Raw genomic sequence first — 15,251 nt, 5'->3', positions numbered from 1 at the left:
CCACATAACCAAAAGGATAAAACTGGAGCCATAGCTCCAAGTACCCAGAACAGCAACAAACTCGGACAACTGATCTCCAAGGTAGAGGCACACCAGTTGTCAACTGCAGACTCTTTCCCTCTCACTAATATCATATCCATCTGTCTCAGAGTAAGACTAAGCTACTGTGATTCAATCTGATGCCTAGTCCTCAGACACTGCAACAGCTGATACAGACTCTCCTGTGCTGGATAAAAAAGGGGAAAAGAGCTTTCTGCCATCAGTATTTTGTTGCAACTGTAGCTCAGTCCATCTTTTTTAATATTTATACAAAACTACAATGCCCAAAGAAACAACCACATTAAGGCACCACAAGACTCAACAGGTGCGATCACTTAGGAAGAAAAGCTTTCACCCTTCGGGATCTCCTAGAAAAGCCCAGGAAGCCAGCATTAATACATCTCCATCCACTGCAACTGCACAGACAGCACCCTAGGAAATGCTCACTTTTGAAAGTACCCAATAAATTTTTATCACCAGATATAGCAATGCAACTAGAGCTAACTCTATTCCATAAAGATATATGAGGTTTTAAGGAGAAATCAAAAATGCTGTGAAAGAATAAATATTGTTAAAATCAACTCACTGTCCTCTCGGTAACTTACTCTTCAAAAGATAAGAGAGACTAGGAGCATGGAAAACGCTTTTTGAGTACAGGCCACTAACTGCTCAGAAGGATGGCTGAATTCTCCAGGTCAGCAGCTTAAAAACAAAAAAATATTCAGAGCTGTTCTTAATAGCATATGAGATATAACAAAGGATCTTGCTTATCTCCTTGCATACTTCCTCTCCGATACAACCAAAATCTAGTTTGCAGTTTTATTCACCTCTTCAATTACAACCAGACAGATCAGTTTACAGACACACTTCAGCTTCCCATCAGGTTTTGCATATCTCCAAAGACAGAGAGTCTACAGCCTCTCTTGGCAGCTTGTTCCAGTGCTTCACCGCCTTCACTGGGAAAAAATTTTTCTTTATATTTAATTACAACTTCCCTTGCTGTAACGTATATCCACTGCCTCTCATCCTCAGGCTGTGCAACTCCAAGAGAAATTTGATTCTATATTGTCTGCTATCACCCACTGTATAGTTGAGACAGCAACTAGATCCCCCCTTAGCCTTTTCTTCCATGCTACACAAACCCAGCTCCCTTAACCTCACCTTTCACAAAACATGCTCCAGCCTCCTCCCCACCTAGGCAGCCCTCCACTGGACTTGCTGCACTTTGGACACAGTACTCCTGGTAGTAGTGGTCTCACCAGTACCGAGCAGAGGGGAAGAATAGCTTCCCTCAGTCTCCTGGCATACTAGCACAGCCTACTATGTGGCTACTACTTCTGCTAGAAGAATCCATAATTCTTTTTCTAAGCATTCCTAATAAAAATCAGGTTTCTGGATGTAGGATTTTTAAACAACCCAACCCCACGTTTCCTGTTTCTAGAGTGAAACATAGTATCTTCCTTCCTTTTCCCATCCCTTATGAGGGGAATGGCTCAGTAATCAAAGATAATAATGAAAGGTCTATAAAGCAGCCAAGGGCAGCTCCAGATTGTATCGGTTAGAAATCTACTCAAACCCAGAAAGCTTTAGGACACTACTTCACCGATGATATATTAGTGAGAAATTTTTCTTGAAAATTCACACATGCACTGTTGCAATGGTGAAAAAAAAGCAACTGAAACAAAGCATAACACTTGTTCCCCAAAACCAGGTAAAGTTAAACCAATATGCTCAGCCAAGCGAGTAAAGGCTTTAGTACCATAATATCAGATTTAGGATCCGTGTGTAACTCCCCTCTGGGATATCGAGAGATTCAGCACATTCAGACACTCACAAATGAGATTTTTTTTGGTACCTCCACCGAATGCAACAGCAGCTACACACGCGCCCCTCTGTGGCATCCCCTATCATTCTAACCTTGCAACAACCCTACTGATGTAATGAGACTGATCTTATTATGAGTCATCCATGGTTATTAAATTAATTTTTACTTCTTTCTGTTTCAGACAAACACTTAAAAAAACCATCCAGGTATATCGACTGAGACACAAACTAAAAGGTCACCTACTGCAAGCATCTAAGTGAAGAGATAAGAATGCTCTCTGGTTTTACATAACTCAGACGACCATCTGGTAAAAATTAAGCAGATTCACCAGCTGTTCACTTAACAAAAACAAACTAATACACTTACCAGTATCAGAAATTGAGAAAGGGTTTAGGCAAATACGCCAGGCTAAAGTTTTGCCCAATGCATTTCAACTCCCACCCCCAACTATTTACAAGCGTCATCGTTCTACTATTTGAGCACCACCTTAAGCAAACCTCTAAAGTAAGGAAGCATTAGTCCCTTTCTATAGGAGGGATGGTGGGTAAAAAGAAGAAGAAATTATATTTCTGAAGGTCACAGAAGACATTTCTACCTATTAGTTACCAAGTAGACAAGAGTGAACTTTGCCCGTGCTCTGAGATGACTGCAAGCCTTCTGAACAAAGCAAGCAGGGTACAAAGTCTAAACTGGTAGCATGAAGCTCTAACCACTTCTTAGCAGAACTAGCTAACTTGGCACCACACTAACCACTTTCAAATGGTTTCCAGCAGACTTTGAACACTCTCAAGACTCTGGAGCAAATTCTGCTTCCAGAATACCACGAAGGCACATCCCTAGGAAGCCCATCAGCTGAGCCAAGACATGAACTCTAGTCTCCCAAGCCCCACGCCAACACTGTAGCATTTAAGCCACATGCACTACATACAAAGAGCAGTGCTCAAACTGAATTAAGAAACAAACCAAACCGAAAGTCCATACCCGTTAATTAAGTACTCTGGACTACTAAACCCATTTGTCTTTCCTGAAGACTGAAGACAGCCTTTACCCAACAACTACAAAACACTTTAGTTACGATTATCCCAAAGTTTCTGTGCTTGTTTAATACTTTAATAGAAGTATCTCAGTGAAGATAAAAACCCCAAGATTTCCTGAATCATTGCCATTTTGCTCTTACCGTATCTTACACATTTTCACACAAGAAGAAAAACTGATGGAAAACAGAAAAGAAATGCAGGGGTCAGACAAACACTTTTGCTTACTGGTTATTAGCAGTCATCTCCTTGCTCCTCATTGCCTCAAAAGCAGTAGAACCTTAAAAACATCTAAAGAATAAATAAAAGCTACTTTCTAGATAAGCACACAAAGGAAGAGTACTAATCCATACAAAAAATATTTTACTCAACATTCCACAAACACTCGTATTTTTTTGGCAAAGAATAGGACCACAAGGAACAGGCCACAGAAACGATCAGAGGGATGGAACTCATCTCCTATGAGGAAAGGCTGAGAGAGTTGCGGTTGTCCAGTCTGGAGAAGAGAAGGCTCCGGGAAGACGTTATTGCAGCCTTTCAATACTTAAAGGGGGCTTATAAGAAAGATGGGGACAGACTTCTTAGTAGGGCCTGTTGTGATAGGACAAGGGGTAATGGTTTTAAACTAAAAGAGGGTAGCTTCAGACTAGATATAAGGAAGAAATTTTTTTATGATGAGGGTGGTGAAACACTGGAACAGGTTGCCCAGAGCGGTGGTAGATGTCCCATCCCTGGAAACGTTCAAGGTCAGGTTGGACGGGGCTCTGACCAACCTGATCAAGTTGAAGACGTCTCTGCTCACTGCAGGGGGGTTGGACTAGATGGCATTTAAAGGTCCCTTCCAACCCAAACTATTCTACGATTCTATGACATACTCTTCAAAACCTGTAAATGGTATGCAAAATAGGAAAACAGAAGAACACCGAAATCCCAGCAAAGCACAGGTCATACCATAAAGCAGGCCAACAAGGACTGCAAAAAGACATTTCTCTAAAAATATAAAAATTGCATAAGCTTTTAAAAGCACCAGGACAAGGAAGCCTGCCAGCAACTCAGTGGGACCGAAGGAAAGAGATACTAAAGAAGTAGTCAAAGAAGGTAAGGGCATATCGTACAAGCTAAATGTTTTCTGTATACTCATACTACAGAGGAACTTAGGGACCATCCTATAACAAAGCTGCTCTTTACAGAGAGCTCTCTCACCCCTAAGTGTCAGTAGAGACATATAGAACAAACCACCAGGACCAGATGATAGTCCCCAAAATTATAAAGGAACTTAAATATTAATTTTTTACAGCAGACTGCTCTTAAAATCAGCCTTAGTTAAAGGTTAAATCAACCTCACATTCCCACAGTGCTGATATTAGCCTTTTGGTGAATTTTATTGGGGTGCAAACCAGAAGGGGTTAAGATTTCTGCAATTTGGACAAATTTTACTTCTGCACCATAAGAAATAGCAGAAATTCCAATAAAGTATATAGAATAGAATTAGTACATATATGAATATATATGACTCACTGAGGAAAAGTGAACACAGCTTCTACAGAGCAAACTCACATATCACAAAACTACTCAGATGTCTCTGAAGAACGAAAGACTAACTCAAGCTGACAGGGTTTATTTCCAAAGTCTTATAACAAACCCTATCATCAAGCTCTTAAAGTGCTGACTTCTAGAAACTAGGATGAAGCAAATCCATACAAATCCTGTTTCTTTCAGCTCTTTCCTAAGGACCAGCCACTGCTGCAGATGAGACATTAGGCCAGCTGGGTCTTCGATCTGAGCTGATATGGCAGCTTTGATATTTGCTCACACAAACAACCTGACCTTTAAAAAAAAAAAAAAAAAATAGAGGTGACTCAGTTTCGGAATTCTTGTCTTTACAAATTATTTCCTGCAATAGGTAAAATATGAAACCTATATAAAATAACTCAAGGGCTAACGTACTCTGTTCTAGTTTCAAAACATCTCTTAAGAACTTCAGCTTTAATGAATTATCTTTTGAAAGCATAACTACTCCCGCAGAACAAAGACCTGCTCAACCAGTTAGACATAGAGGACCAGTAGACGACTGCTTTGATAGACCAAACAACATGTAATGCATACATTAGGGCTTTGGTTTCCTCTTTGAGCAGTTTGTTTTTACAATTGCACATTATTTAGTCAAGTCAAAAATGGGCTTAATTAGTAGGTATCAATCCAGCCAGTAAGCATGTCATTCCTTTCATCCAAATGATGAGGGACGAGTAAAATGTTAGGTACTTCCCCAGGCTTTTTATTCTAGTTCTTACAGTAGTTAAAATAAAAGGACTCACCTAATGGCTGCCCCACAAATGCACGAACTTATCCACTGACTAGAAAAATATGAACTCTTATCAAATATATGCCATGTAGTTCCTTTAATAAGCTATTAACCCTTGCTTCTAGTAGGGAAACGCATAAAAACTAGGCTTGCAATGGTAACTGAACCATGAGAACTGCTCAAATAGAGGGGGAAATTCTACCCTTTCAGACTTCCCAGCACCAATGCAATATTCTTAAGATGGGAGATTCTCAAGACCCGTTAAGACATGTAGCAACTCACTCAAATCTTCATCCTCTCCTTTCCCACACCTCCTTCCACACAAAAATAAGAACTCGTTAAGTGTGTTTACTGTAAATGACCCTTGCTTACCAAGAAATATTAGCTACATTTTATTTTCAATGTGACAAATAACTTCCACATTACTGTTCAATTAAAGCACATTCCTAGCCTCTGGGAGTACATATAATTAATAATTTCAATATTATAATTCGTATTAGTTGTCATGGCATTTGAAAAAGGATCCTACAGCTACCACCTCTCAATCTGTTTCAGTGACCTACTAACCCAAATACCTATATGAATGGGCTGATGGAAATGGTGACAAGACTACTATGATGTGAAGAGTCTTTTCAAGGTAATTGAATGAAAAGAACAGCATAAACCTCTTTCTAAAGATTAATTGGTGCTCCAGTGGTAAATTATTTACATTCTTACAGCAGGGCTGTAATGCACGCAAATCATAGTATCCTGTTTCTTCTCTATAAATGTCAGATAGCATTTCTAATTAACTATCTGTCTTTATATAAGAGAAGTTAGTTGGCTTTTCCTTGAACATCTCTCAGTGGAAATATCCAAGTTATCATGTTTCTAAATGGACATCACTCTTACTCCAATTTCTTATTTGTGACTCTGGAATCTACTTCACCTTCAGTTTAAAGGCCAGAAAGGTGACTAGTAAATCAAACTAGCTTTGTTCTGATGAACATGAGCTTTGGGATTACAGCTGAGTCTAAAAGTATCTAAAGAAATTAAACTGTTGATTCTTCAGAAATACACAAAGAACAAAGTAATATAAGCAATGGTCTTGGTAGCAGAAAACAACAATCAAAATAACCAAACTAAGCATGCAGTATGCTTTTATCATGTCTCTTGACCCTAAGGCCATTTACAGCAAACAAAACCAATTGTGTTGCAAACTAAGAGGTGCAACTACCAGTTCCAATGCTGTTACTGACTGTGTAATGCACAAAATTATAAGATGTGATAGAAAGCAACAAGGATTAAAAGAAATTCTAATCAAAATGTAAATGAAGAGGCCTCATAGGTATGAACTTCAACATCCTACAGTGTCCTAAGGTCCTCTTCGTTACACTGAAAAACAGCCCTGTTAACTATTTCAAAATTTAGATATAGTAACTTACATCCACAAAAAAGGTCAGGTGAAGCAGCACTGAGCATCTTGGCACCTAACTATTAGAAACTTAGAGTCCACTTTTACCTAAGGATATCCAGTATGAGGGGATGAAGAAACAAACCTGTCTTTCCCAAACCCTGATTTCTAATCTATAGAGTACTGGATTTCCTTCCAACTACTATGGAGAGAGCTGCAGATGTCAGTCCAGCTGGTGAGCTCTGGGAGTGCCCACTGCATTATATTCTACAGAGAGGCCACACAAAACTATGGTTTGGTATGAGCAAGACTGAGGTTTTAAGCTCCGATAGATCGGAACACATGTAAAACCAGATATTTAGGTGCCTATGGAGACTTTCTGATGAAAGCATAGGCCTCCAAGAACTTTAAACATAAGTTGGAGGACACTTTCCAAAGATTTAAACTTTGATTGGAAGTTTCTTTAGCACCTATCTTTTGCTGAGGACCTTGTTCCAAGTGAATTGCCAAACACTTCACAGAAAGTCTGCAAAGAAATCAAGAACAGCCCTTTTCTGCTCCAATGCCTTAATGACAAAACAACACAATTTCTTTCAGAAATCAATGTTAAGGACATCGACTTCGCTATTTGTTCAAAACCCTTTTGTGGATGGTTTACCCTTACATAAAATGGTTGAAACACTCTTTCCAGCCCCCAGCATAAGTCATAGTCCAGGGCAAGAATCACGGGTACTGACTTGAAGCTTTTCCTGTAGCTGCCTACCTTTTTCACCCATCAAATTTTCATACTAGCAATAACTTAAAAGTGACAGAAAACCTGAGCCAGCATGCCAACACACATAGAAGAAAGCAAAGCTTCCTTAGCACCCTCAAAAAAAAAAACTAATACACATGTAAATTTTGCACATAGACTGTTAGACAGTGAAAACAGTGTGCGTAACAGAGATAAACTTGTACGGGGATAAAGCAGACAGATGTTTTCCATAACGACCAAAAAAAAGAAAAACCCTTATTGACATATCTTATCAGTTATTTAACAGCAGTTGCTTCTTTATTTTCAGCCATTCCAGAAGGAAACGAGTAGTTTCAATTATAGTTAAATCTTATAAAAATAAAAATAAAGAAATAAGCTGATGTATCAATGTCATGGTCAATTTTATAAGTTAAAACATTATTATCTAGCATGCTTTCTCACCTTTCTGTAACTGATGACAATGAGGTTCTTCCTTCCCAATTCCCCCTTGCTCCTCCCACAAACCTCTGTTTTTATGAAAAAGATTGACACAAAGGTGAAGTTTGAAAAAAAAAAAAAAATTATATACATGCGTGTGAATCATATTAAAGCAGTCTATTACTCAGTTAAAAAAAAAAACTTGTAAAAAGAAAAAACCTCACATAACTTTGTTTCACAATGAACATAGATGGAAGACAGAAAGAAGAAGAAGAAAACTATTAGATACCTGTTGATTCGATGAAAGCAAGGATTTTTGAGTTTTGCCATTCGACTCCGAAGTCTTCCCACCCAGACCAAATCTTGAGCTACTTATTTATTTGGTCAACGAACACTCTGAATTCCATGAAAAATTTCCTGCTGAAGCTCTACACGCCAGATATTCTTGTACTGTATGGCCACCCAGGAGCTGGCAACTCCCACAATACTCCAACCCTTAGGCCCACTCTACATTTAGGAATTGTTGTGAGGACAACTACATAGCATAAATAAAGTGGTCCTATAGGTGGACGTAACTTATAATGACAAAAAGATATTCTTGCTAATTTTAGTCCCCATCCTAAGTTAAGCTGTAAAAACAAAAGTAAAGGTGCTAGCACACAAAAATGTCGACGTCAGACACTTCTGCCAATACTCAAATATTGTTTTTCATTCCAGAACAGTTTAACTATGCCAATTTAACTAAGTTCAGTTCAACTAAAGTTTGCAATTTAAAAAGAACAACAACAACAAAAATCTATTTTCTTTATAATGAAAAGCGCACCAATACACTGTGAGAGCAATTCTCTTCAAACCTCAAACTGCATAGATCATTAATATATTTGTATCATGTGAGTACCTGGGTATCCCACTGGAGATGGAAGACCATTTTGCAGTAAAACACAACAAACAAAAGAAGAACAGGGATGTTAACAAAAACTGGTAGAAATCACATGCTCTTATTTCCCCCAGTATGTGAGGTATGTTGCAGCATCACTCTCTTACCAATTCACATGCAGTTACCTTTTTAAAGAATTTATGCTACAAACACAAGTTGTTGGGTTTCTTTCCTATGGAGTTTTTCCTATATGCCAATGACACTTTGTGGAGAAAATTTGAATTGCATTTAGTAAAACAGCTAAAACTTGTTTGTGCACTTAACTCCAATACTTTAGCTACTTCCACCAAAAACAATCAGACTACTCATGTATAAAGCTAAGCTTCTGCATAATCTTTCCTAAGTGAGGACCTAAGAAGGAAAAGTTAGACAGGTTGCTTATACAGCCCACATGCATGAATACATACTTTGTACTCCCTGGGTAGCATACAGTAACCTCATTAAAAAAGGAGAGGGAAAGAAAATAATTATAAACCACACAAAACAGGCTTGAATTGTTTTGAGACATTGGAAAAACATATTTTGGTAGATCACTTACTGTGTTTTACTCTATAGTTAAAATATTTTATAAAATTATTCAATGTTTGTATGTATATATACAAAATTTTTTTAAGTATTTCTCTTCAGTACCTCAGAATGCAGATGTAACCTCTTACAACAATCAGAGCTAAAAGGAAAAACCAAATGCAATACAAGATCCTGCTCTAGTTGAAATCAATGGCAGAATCGTTTATGGCTTTGAAAGACACAAAGTAAGTCCATGAAAGCTTCACAAAAGCATCAAACGTCAGTATAATTATGACTTCACTGAAAAATTTTTTATGGGGAGGGAAAGCCCTTTCAAGTTTTAAAAGTTCAAAGACCACTGCTCTATCCTTCTTAAAAGTAACTTGGGAAAGGCGAGCGTGAAATGGTGATGGAAGTTTCCCTCCCAATTTAATTCAGCAAAGATTAGCTGAACAAAACTACAAAGAATTGCTTTTAAAATTTCCAGTGTGCACAACATTCTTCAACAAGATACCTCACACAAATATAGAAAATGGCAGCAGAACTCTGAGAAACATATTTATTAATTAAAAGGTACAGAAAATATAGAAGGGAAAATCATGCAGAATTACTTTGCACATAATGTTTGATTTTCCATTTTAAATTCTCAGTGAATGAGTTGTAAATTCCATCAAGTATTTAAAATACCCAAAATCCTTTACTGTTTTGTAACAGCCTAAAGATACAAGGCCTAATAATGATTGACGTTGCCCTTTACTAATCTGAAGCTTTAATAGCATGACAATTGACAGTTCCATGTTTCAGAATCAGGTAGATGCTGATGCAGGAGATTATTTAAAAAAAAAAAAAAAAAAAAAGAGGACAAAACAGAAAAGCAAAGTTGTCTGCTGAAATACAAGAGGAAAAAGTTTAGGTTTTTTTAAATAAGCGTTGTTATACGATAAAACATTTCCTAGGTCCTAGGTTCAGACACATTATGTCATCTTTGATCTACAACTGGTTTCTGTGACTCCGCCACCCATCTGCAAGTCTGCAATAATACTTAATTGTCTTCATGGTACCGAACACTGCAGTTACTCTTATGCCTTCATTAACTGGTTTCAAAACCCAAGCAGAAAAATATTGTAGAACTGCAAAATAGCATTGACACTAAAAACTTGTAAAGTGGATACATATTGAAAACTCTATTAAAAAAATCTTGCATTCACCAGCCACTAACTTAATCATCATCTGGGATTCCTGAATGTAAACCTCTTTCAGCTAATAATGAGGGATTCCATAAGAGTCTGTCTCCACTAGTATGAGTGCAGAATTGGGGTCCCAGTTTCCTTTTACACAGTGTATTATTACTGGAAGAACTCCTTCATGAAACTCCAGACTTAAAATTGAGACGTCACTCCTTACACACACAAAAGTATCTCCAAGCACAACAAAATAAAGGATCATTATAGAAACATTTGTTTATCATTTTAATAAATATGGGTGTAAGACAATCAGGTACAAAAAGGGAAAACACTTCCCTGCTATCAACTGGGAACTCCGCATGTTAGGTCAGTAAGATATCAGATACCTTTTGCAAAAGAGGAATTACATCATGTATCCTACAGTCACCCTACCTATAATTCCAAAGAAACCTTCTTGTTAAACACACACACAAAGTGAATGAAGGGATTACTTTTTTAAAACTAAATGAAATAGTTTCACTGCTAACAGCTGAGAAACAGTCTTCTAAGCAGTTGAACGTACAGACAGCAGTTTACAACTCAATCCAAGAACGTCCAGGAGCCTATCCATGTAAGAACAACTACTGCAAATGGACAAAGCTTAAAAAAAAAAAAAAAAAAAATCATTGATTGAAAAGCAAATATTAAAAAGATATATTCAAATATAATCTGACACCTGCACTTGAAATAGTGAGGAGAGCCAAAAGCAGCTTGGAAGGGTATCTTCCACTTGTTTGTTTACTTGTTCTTAGAAAAACATAAAAACTAGCAACATTAAGAAGCAATATACTAAACAGATGAACCAGGCTCCTGAACGCATCGCTTTTATTTAGAGAAAGCCTTTGTTCTGGGAATAAGATTTAAGCATTTTAAGTTAAATTACAACCTTTTTGTAGGGAGGGGGGAAGGTAACAAACAACTTTTAAAGGGCATATTCCTCCTTTCTACACAAACACATTGTTGTTTGGAATGGGGTGGGTAGAGTTTTACTGTCATTACAACAGTCATAGGCTGAGGCAACCATGAAGCTAGTGTTGATGTTATGATGGAAACACCTCTGTTCAGCGTTAATCTGTAGCACCAGTAAGTGATTCATTACAAACACTGTGACAAATCATGAGGAGTGATGAGTTTTGTATCCTCCCTGGCATTTGCCTCTTCCAAGTGAGCTGGCTCACAGCTGTCCCAGGGCCTGGGTGGTTGTAGAGGGTTGGAACAAGCAAAGTGGATGAAAAAGCTTTTTTTTTATTATTATTATTAAAACCTGAAACTCTCTAAGTTAAAGATGACATTTTGTTCACGCACCTTGAGAGAAGAGGGCACATGTTCCCCATTTCTGACCAAAAAAAAAAAAAAAAGAAAAAAAAGAAAAAAAGAAAGAAAGAAAGAGCGGAGGCTTTGGAGAGTGGGCTTCACACCCACCGCCCTGGACCTTCCCACAAAGAACAAGCAGCACAGCAACGAGGAGAAAAGAGAAAAGCAGCGAGAGGCCACGGTTGTGTGGCGGCGGCGGCTTGAAATTTACCTGGAAATCAGCCAATATCATTTCTCGGTCCATGTTGGACGCCATTGCAGCCAGCTGCGTCCCCGGCTCTGCTCTGACCCGCGCACCTGGAGCTGCTGCCGGCGAGGACGGAGCAGGGTGGGAGCTAGGAGCTCATCGAGGCGCCGGGCTCCTCTCAGGCTCCCGCGGCGCCCCCGGGCTGCCCCACCTGGCAGCTCCGCGGCGGCCGGGGCGCGGCGGCGGCGGGCAGAGGAGGGGAGAAGGGAGGAGAGAGGCGGGCAGGGGGCCGGGAGCGGGCCGGGGCCGGGAGCGGGCAGCGCTGCCTCAACTGCTAGCCCGGAGAGGAGGAGGAGAAGGAGGAGGCAGCGCCGCTCCCTCCCTGCCTCCACAGCGCCTGTCGCACATTTTGCCTGTCATTGAGGTCGCAAAGAGGCGCTTTGCGGCCGGCACGTGACCACCCTCCTGTCAAGCGCTCAGCGAAGCCGGGGAGGGGGTGGGGCCGCGCCTTTCCGGCAGCCCGCGGTGACCGGGCCGCCGCGCCCCCGCACCGGCCCCGGCCCCGGCCCCGGCCCCGGCGGGAAGGGAGGGGGCGCCCGAGGAGCCCGCGCCGGTGCCCGGCGGAAGGTGCCCGCGCCGGGTGGCCGGTCCGGGCGAGCGGCTGAGGGAGCCCGCGGCCCGCGCGTAGGCCTCTCCTGAGGGGACGGACGGCCTCAGCCTCCGGGGAGCAACGGCTGCGGCCCCGGCCCGGCCTCAGAGCGGGGGAGCGGCTCCTCCGAGCGGGCGGGGCAGCTCCGGCCCCCGGCTCGGCGCTGCCCCGGGGGCTGACACCGCCCCCCGCGCCCCGCCGCCGGCGGTTGGCGGCAGGTGGCGGCTCCCCGGGCCCGGCGGCGGCGCGGGGGGGCCCGGCTGGGCTCCGCCGCCGGCTGCGGCCTAACGGGGCGGCGCGGCCCTGGCTGCAGCGAGGCCGGGCCGGGCCCGCCATCCAGGGGCCGGTGGGGGGAATCGAGGGCCGCTGCAGGCGGCGGCCGGAGGGCGGTCCTGCCGCCCCGGGCGGCAGCGGGGCACCCACCCGCGCCCCCGTGAGAGAGGAGCGGGCGGGATCGCCGTGGCATCGGTGAATACAGTGACTCAGTCCCCAGGGCGGTTTGCGTCTGCTCTGGCGGCCCGTTGTGCTCGCTGAGTGACCCCAGCCGCCCCGGCGCGGGGGGGGCGGTGAAACGGTGATTTTTCCCTGTCTTCCCACTTTTCTCGAAAGGAGGAGAAGCATTTTTCACAGGTTTCTGGGCCAACAGACTCCGATCTGCACAGCGGCCCTCACTCAAGCTTAGCACTCCAGCCCTGTGAGATGCAATTGCATTATATACCACAGATAAATCCGGGTTTTTTTTAAGTAATGCAAATCTAGCTGTAATTAATACTTTTTAAATCTGCCTCCTACAACCTGATGCTGTTCACCTACCCCCTCACCACTGGCATTAAACACGCATTCGGACACCAATTTGCTAATTAGCCCAACATGTTTTGCTCAGCTCTTTGTACGGGTGTCGCTGCTACCTAAGATCACAAATAGATCGAGCACCTTTCTTATTAGCGAAAGCTAATAAAGCTACATGATTATATCTTTGAATCCAGTTATCTGGCCGTTTTTAGGAAACACAGTTCTTTATTGTTGTTCTCATCCGCTCGCGGGGTTACAGAGGAGTTTCTCGGGCTCTGCGAGCTCCCCGCTCCCCGCCGCGGCGGCCGGGCTGGCACCGGGGGGGGGCACGGCGCGACCGCCCGCCGCGGCGGGGGGAGACGGGGAACCCACGCTGCGTGCGGACGGGGGCGCATGAAAAGCGAAACCGTACCTTCAGGAGGGTCCCTGTTCCCAAGAAAAACACTCCCGGGAATCGCTTAAAGCCTGTTGGCGGTCGCTGCTGGGGAGCGCGGGCTCCGGGGCGCCCGGGGCGGCTGTCTGGCGGCGGCGGAGTCGTTCGGGGTCTCCGGGCGGGGTGAGGCCACGCTGAAACGCCACTTGCGACGCAAAGCCAGGGTGTCAGAGAAGTGGGATTTTACATTTTATCGTGTTCCCGCTCGGGTTTATGTTGGCAGGGCTTGCCAAGAGGTTTTTATTGCCCGCTGACGTTGGCTTAACAATTCCAGCTCGCCACCACCGAGCGGAGGGATGATAAAGTAATTGCTCTCACGGCTGCCCTTTTTTTTTTTTTTTCAGTTTGATGTTACAGACAGTTCTGTGCTAGGTACGAGGTATGGTGCAATGCCAGGGACAGCCTATGCTAAATTACAAACAAATCCACCCACACATTACTAGAGAGTAACTATAATAAAGGCTGAAAAGCGAGTTTTAGCAATTGGATTAAAGCCAATTAATTCCTGGCACGAACTGAAGCTATAGGTATGTTGTCAAGATTAATTCCACGGCGTTCACGTCTCTTACGGTCGTGTTTGAAATAACGACATCTATATTAGATCAAAACAGGAAGGATTTGATCCAGAACGGGCAGAAATGTTGACCAGCTGCACGTCCCCCAGATCGCGGGAAGTTCACGTTCAAGTCACGGCGAAAGTTTCCGTGCTCCTTCTCACAGCCCCCCACTCCCAGCCACCCCAGGGGGCTTTTTTTCCCCTCCAACGAGTGTCAGACAAATTCGAGAGCCGGGCGGACACTCGCTTACTTTACGCCTTGCAATGCCCGGCGATGATATCTCCCTCCAGAAGGTCTTTTGGCTGCTGATTTTGGAGCCGACTGGGACAACTCTTTCTGTTTTAGGAGGAGTGTCTTTATCATTCTTGAGAGGAAATGATTAGGATTAACGTGCTGCTTTCTGCAAAGATTTTTGACAGACCTGCACGCTGAAGGAGGATTGACGGCATTTTCTGGCCAGGCAGCTTTATTTGCAGGAGGCCTGCAGCACCCCGGCTACACTTTACTTAATTATTTTTGTTAGGTGGCGTAATTAACAGAAGATGGGGGGTTTATTCTGAACTGTAAAACAACAAAAATAATGGGGGACTGTTGTAAGACTCGCAGGTCTAGTTCTGCAGTAAGTTAGCGACAAGTAACACCACCAAAGCCTGCGGATTTTAGGCACCGATTAGTCACGAAATAAGGCATTTATAAGCCGTCTGGCTGAATATTCGAAGTTTTGCATGTAAATTCCTTCCTTATGCAGAAAAGCAACTATATTTGAATACATGGGTGTTATTTATATACATACATTTCTAGAGTTAACTTCGAGGGAAATTATCATTCATATTTTTGTTTACGAAACTGTTAGCACTATTACTTCTGGCCGAGAATTATCATACTGAG

General features: G+C 42.5%; 1 protein-coding gene across 4 annotated transcripts in view; it reads right to left on the bottom strand.

Moving 5' to 3' along the window:
* Window positions 1-15,251, bottom strand: part of FAF1 (Fas associated factor 1) — a 179,971-nt gene that overhangs the window by 163,432 nt on the left and 1,288 nt on the right. For 2 of the 4 annotated variants that reach the window (XM_082312728.1, XM_082312725.1), the window contains exon 3: window positions 13,786-13,951. In XM_082312728.1, the coding sequence (XP_082168854.1) occupies window positions 13,786-13,951 (166 nt within the window). Of the gene's footprint in view, window positions 1-11,956; window positions 13,379-13,785; window positions 13,952-15,251 lie in introns of those variants that run through there. The other 2 variants (XM_082312727.1, XM_082312726.1) reach the window with 2 other exon arrangements.

This window comes from Platalea leucorodia (genome assembly GCF_965183815.1).
Source record: "Platalea leucorodia genome assembly, chromosome: 5".
NCBI classification, from domain to species: domain Eukaryota; kingdom Metazoa; phylum Chordata; class Aves; order Pelecaniformes; family Threskiornithidae; genus Platalea; species Platalea leucorodia.
The sequence above is the reverse complement of the archived record's forward strand: the minus strand, read 5'-3'. Positions and strand labels throughout refer to the sequence as shown.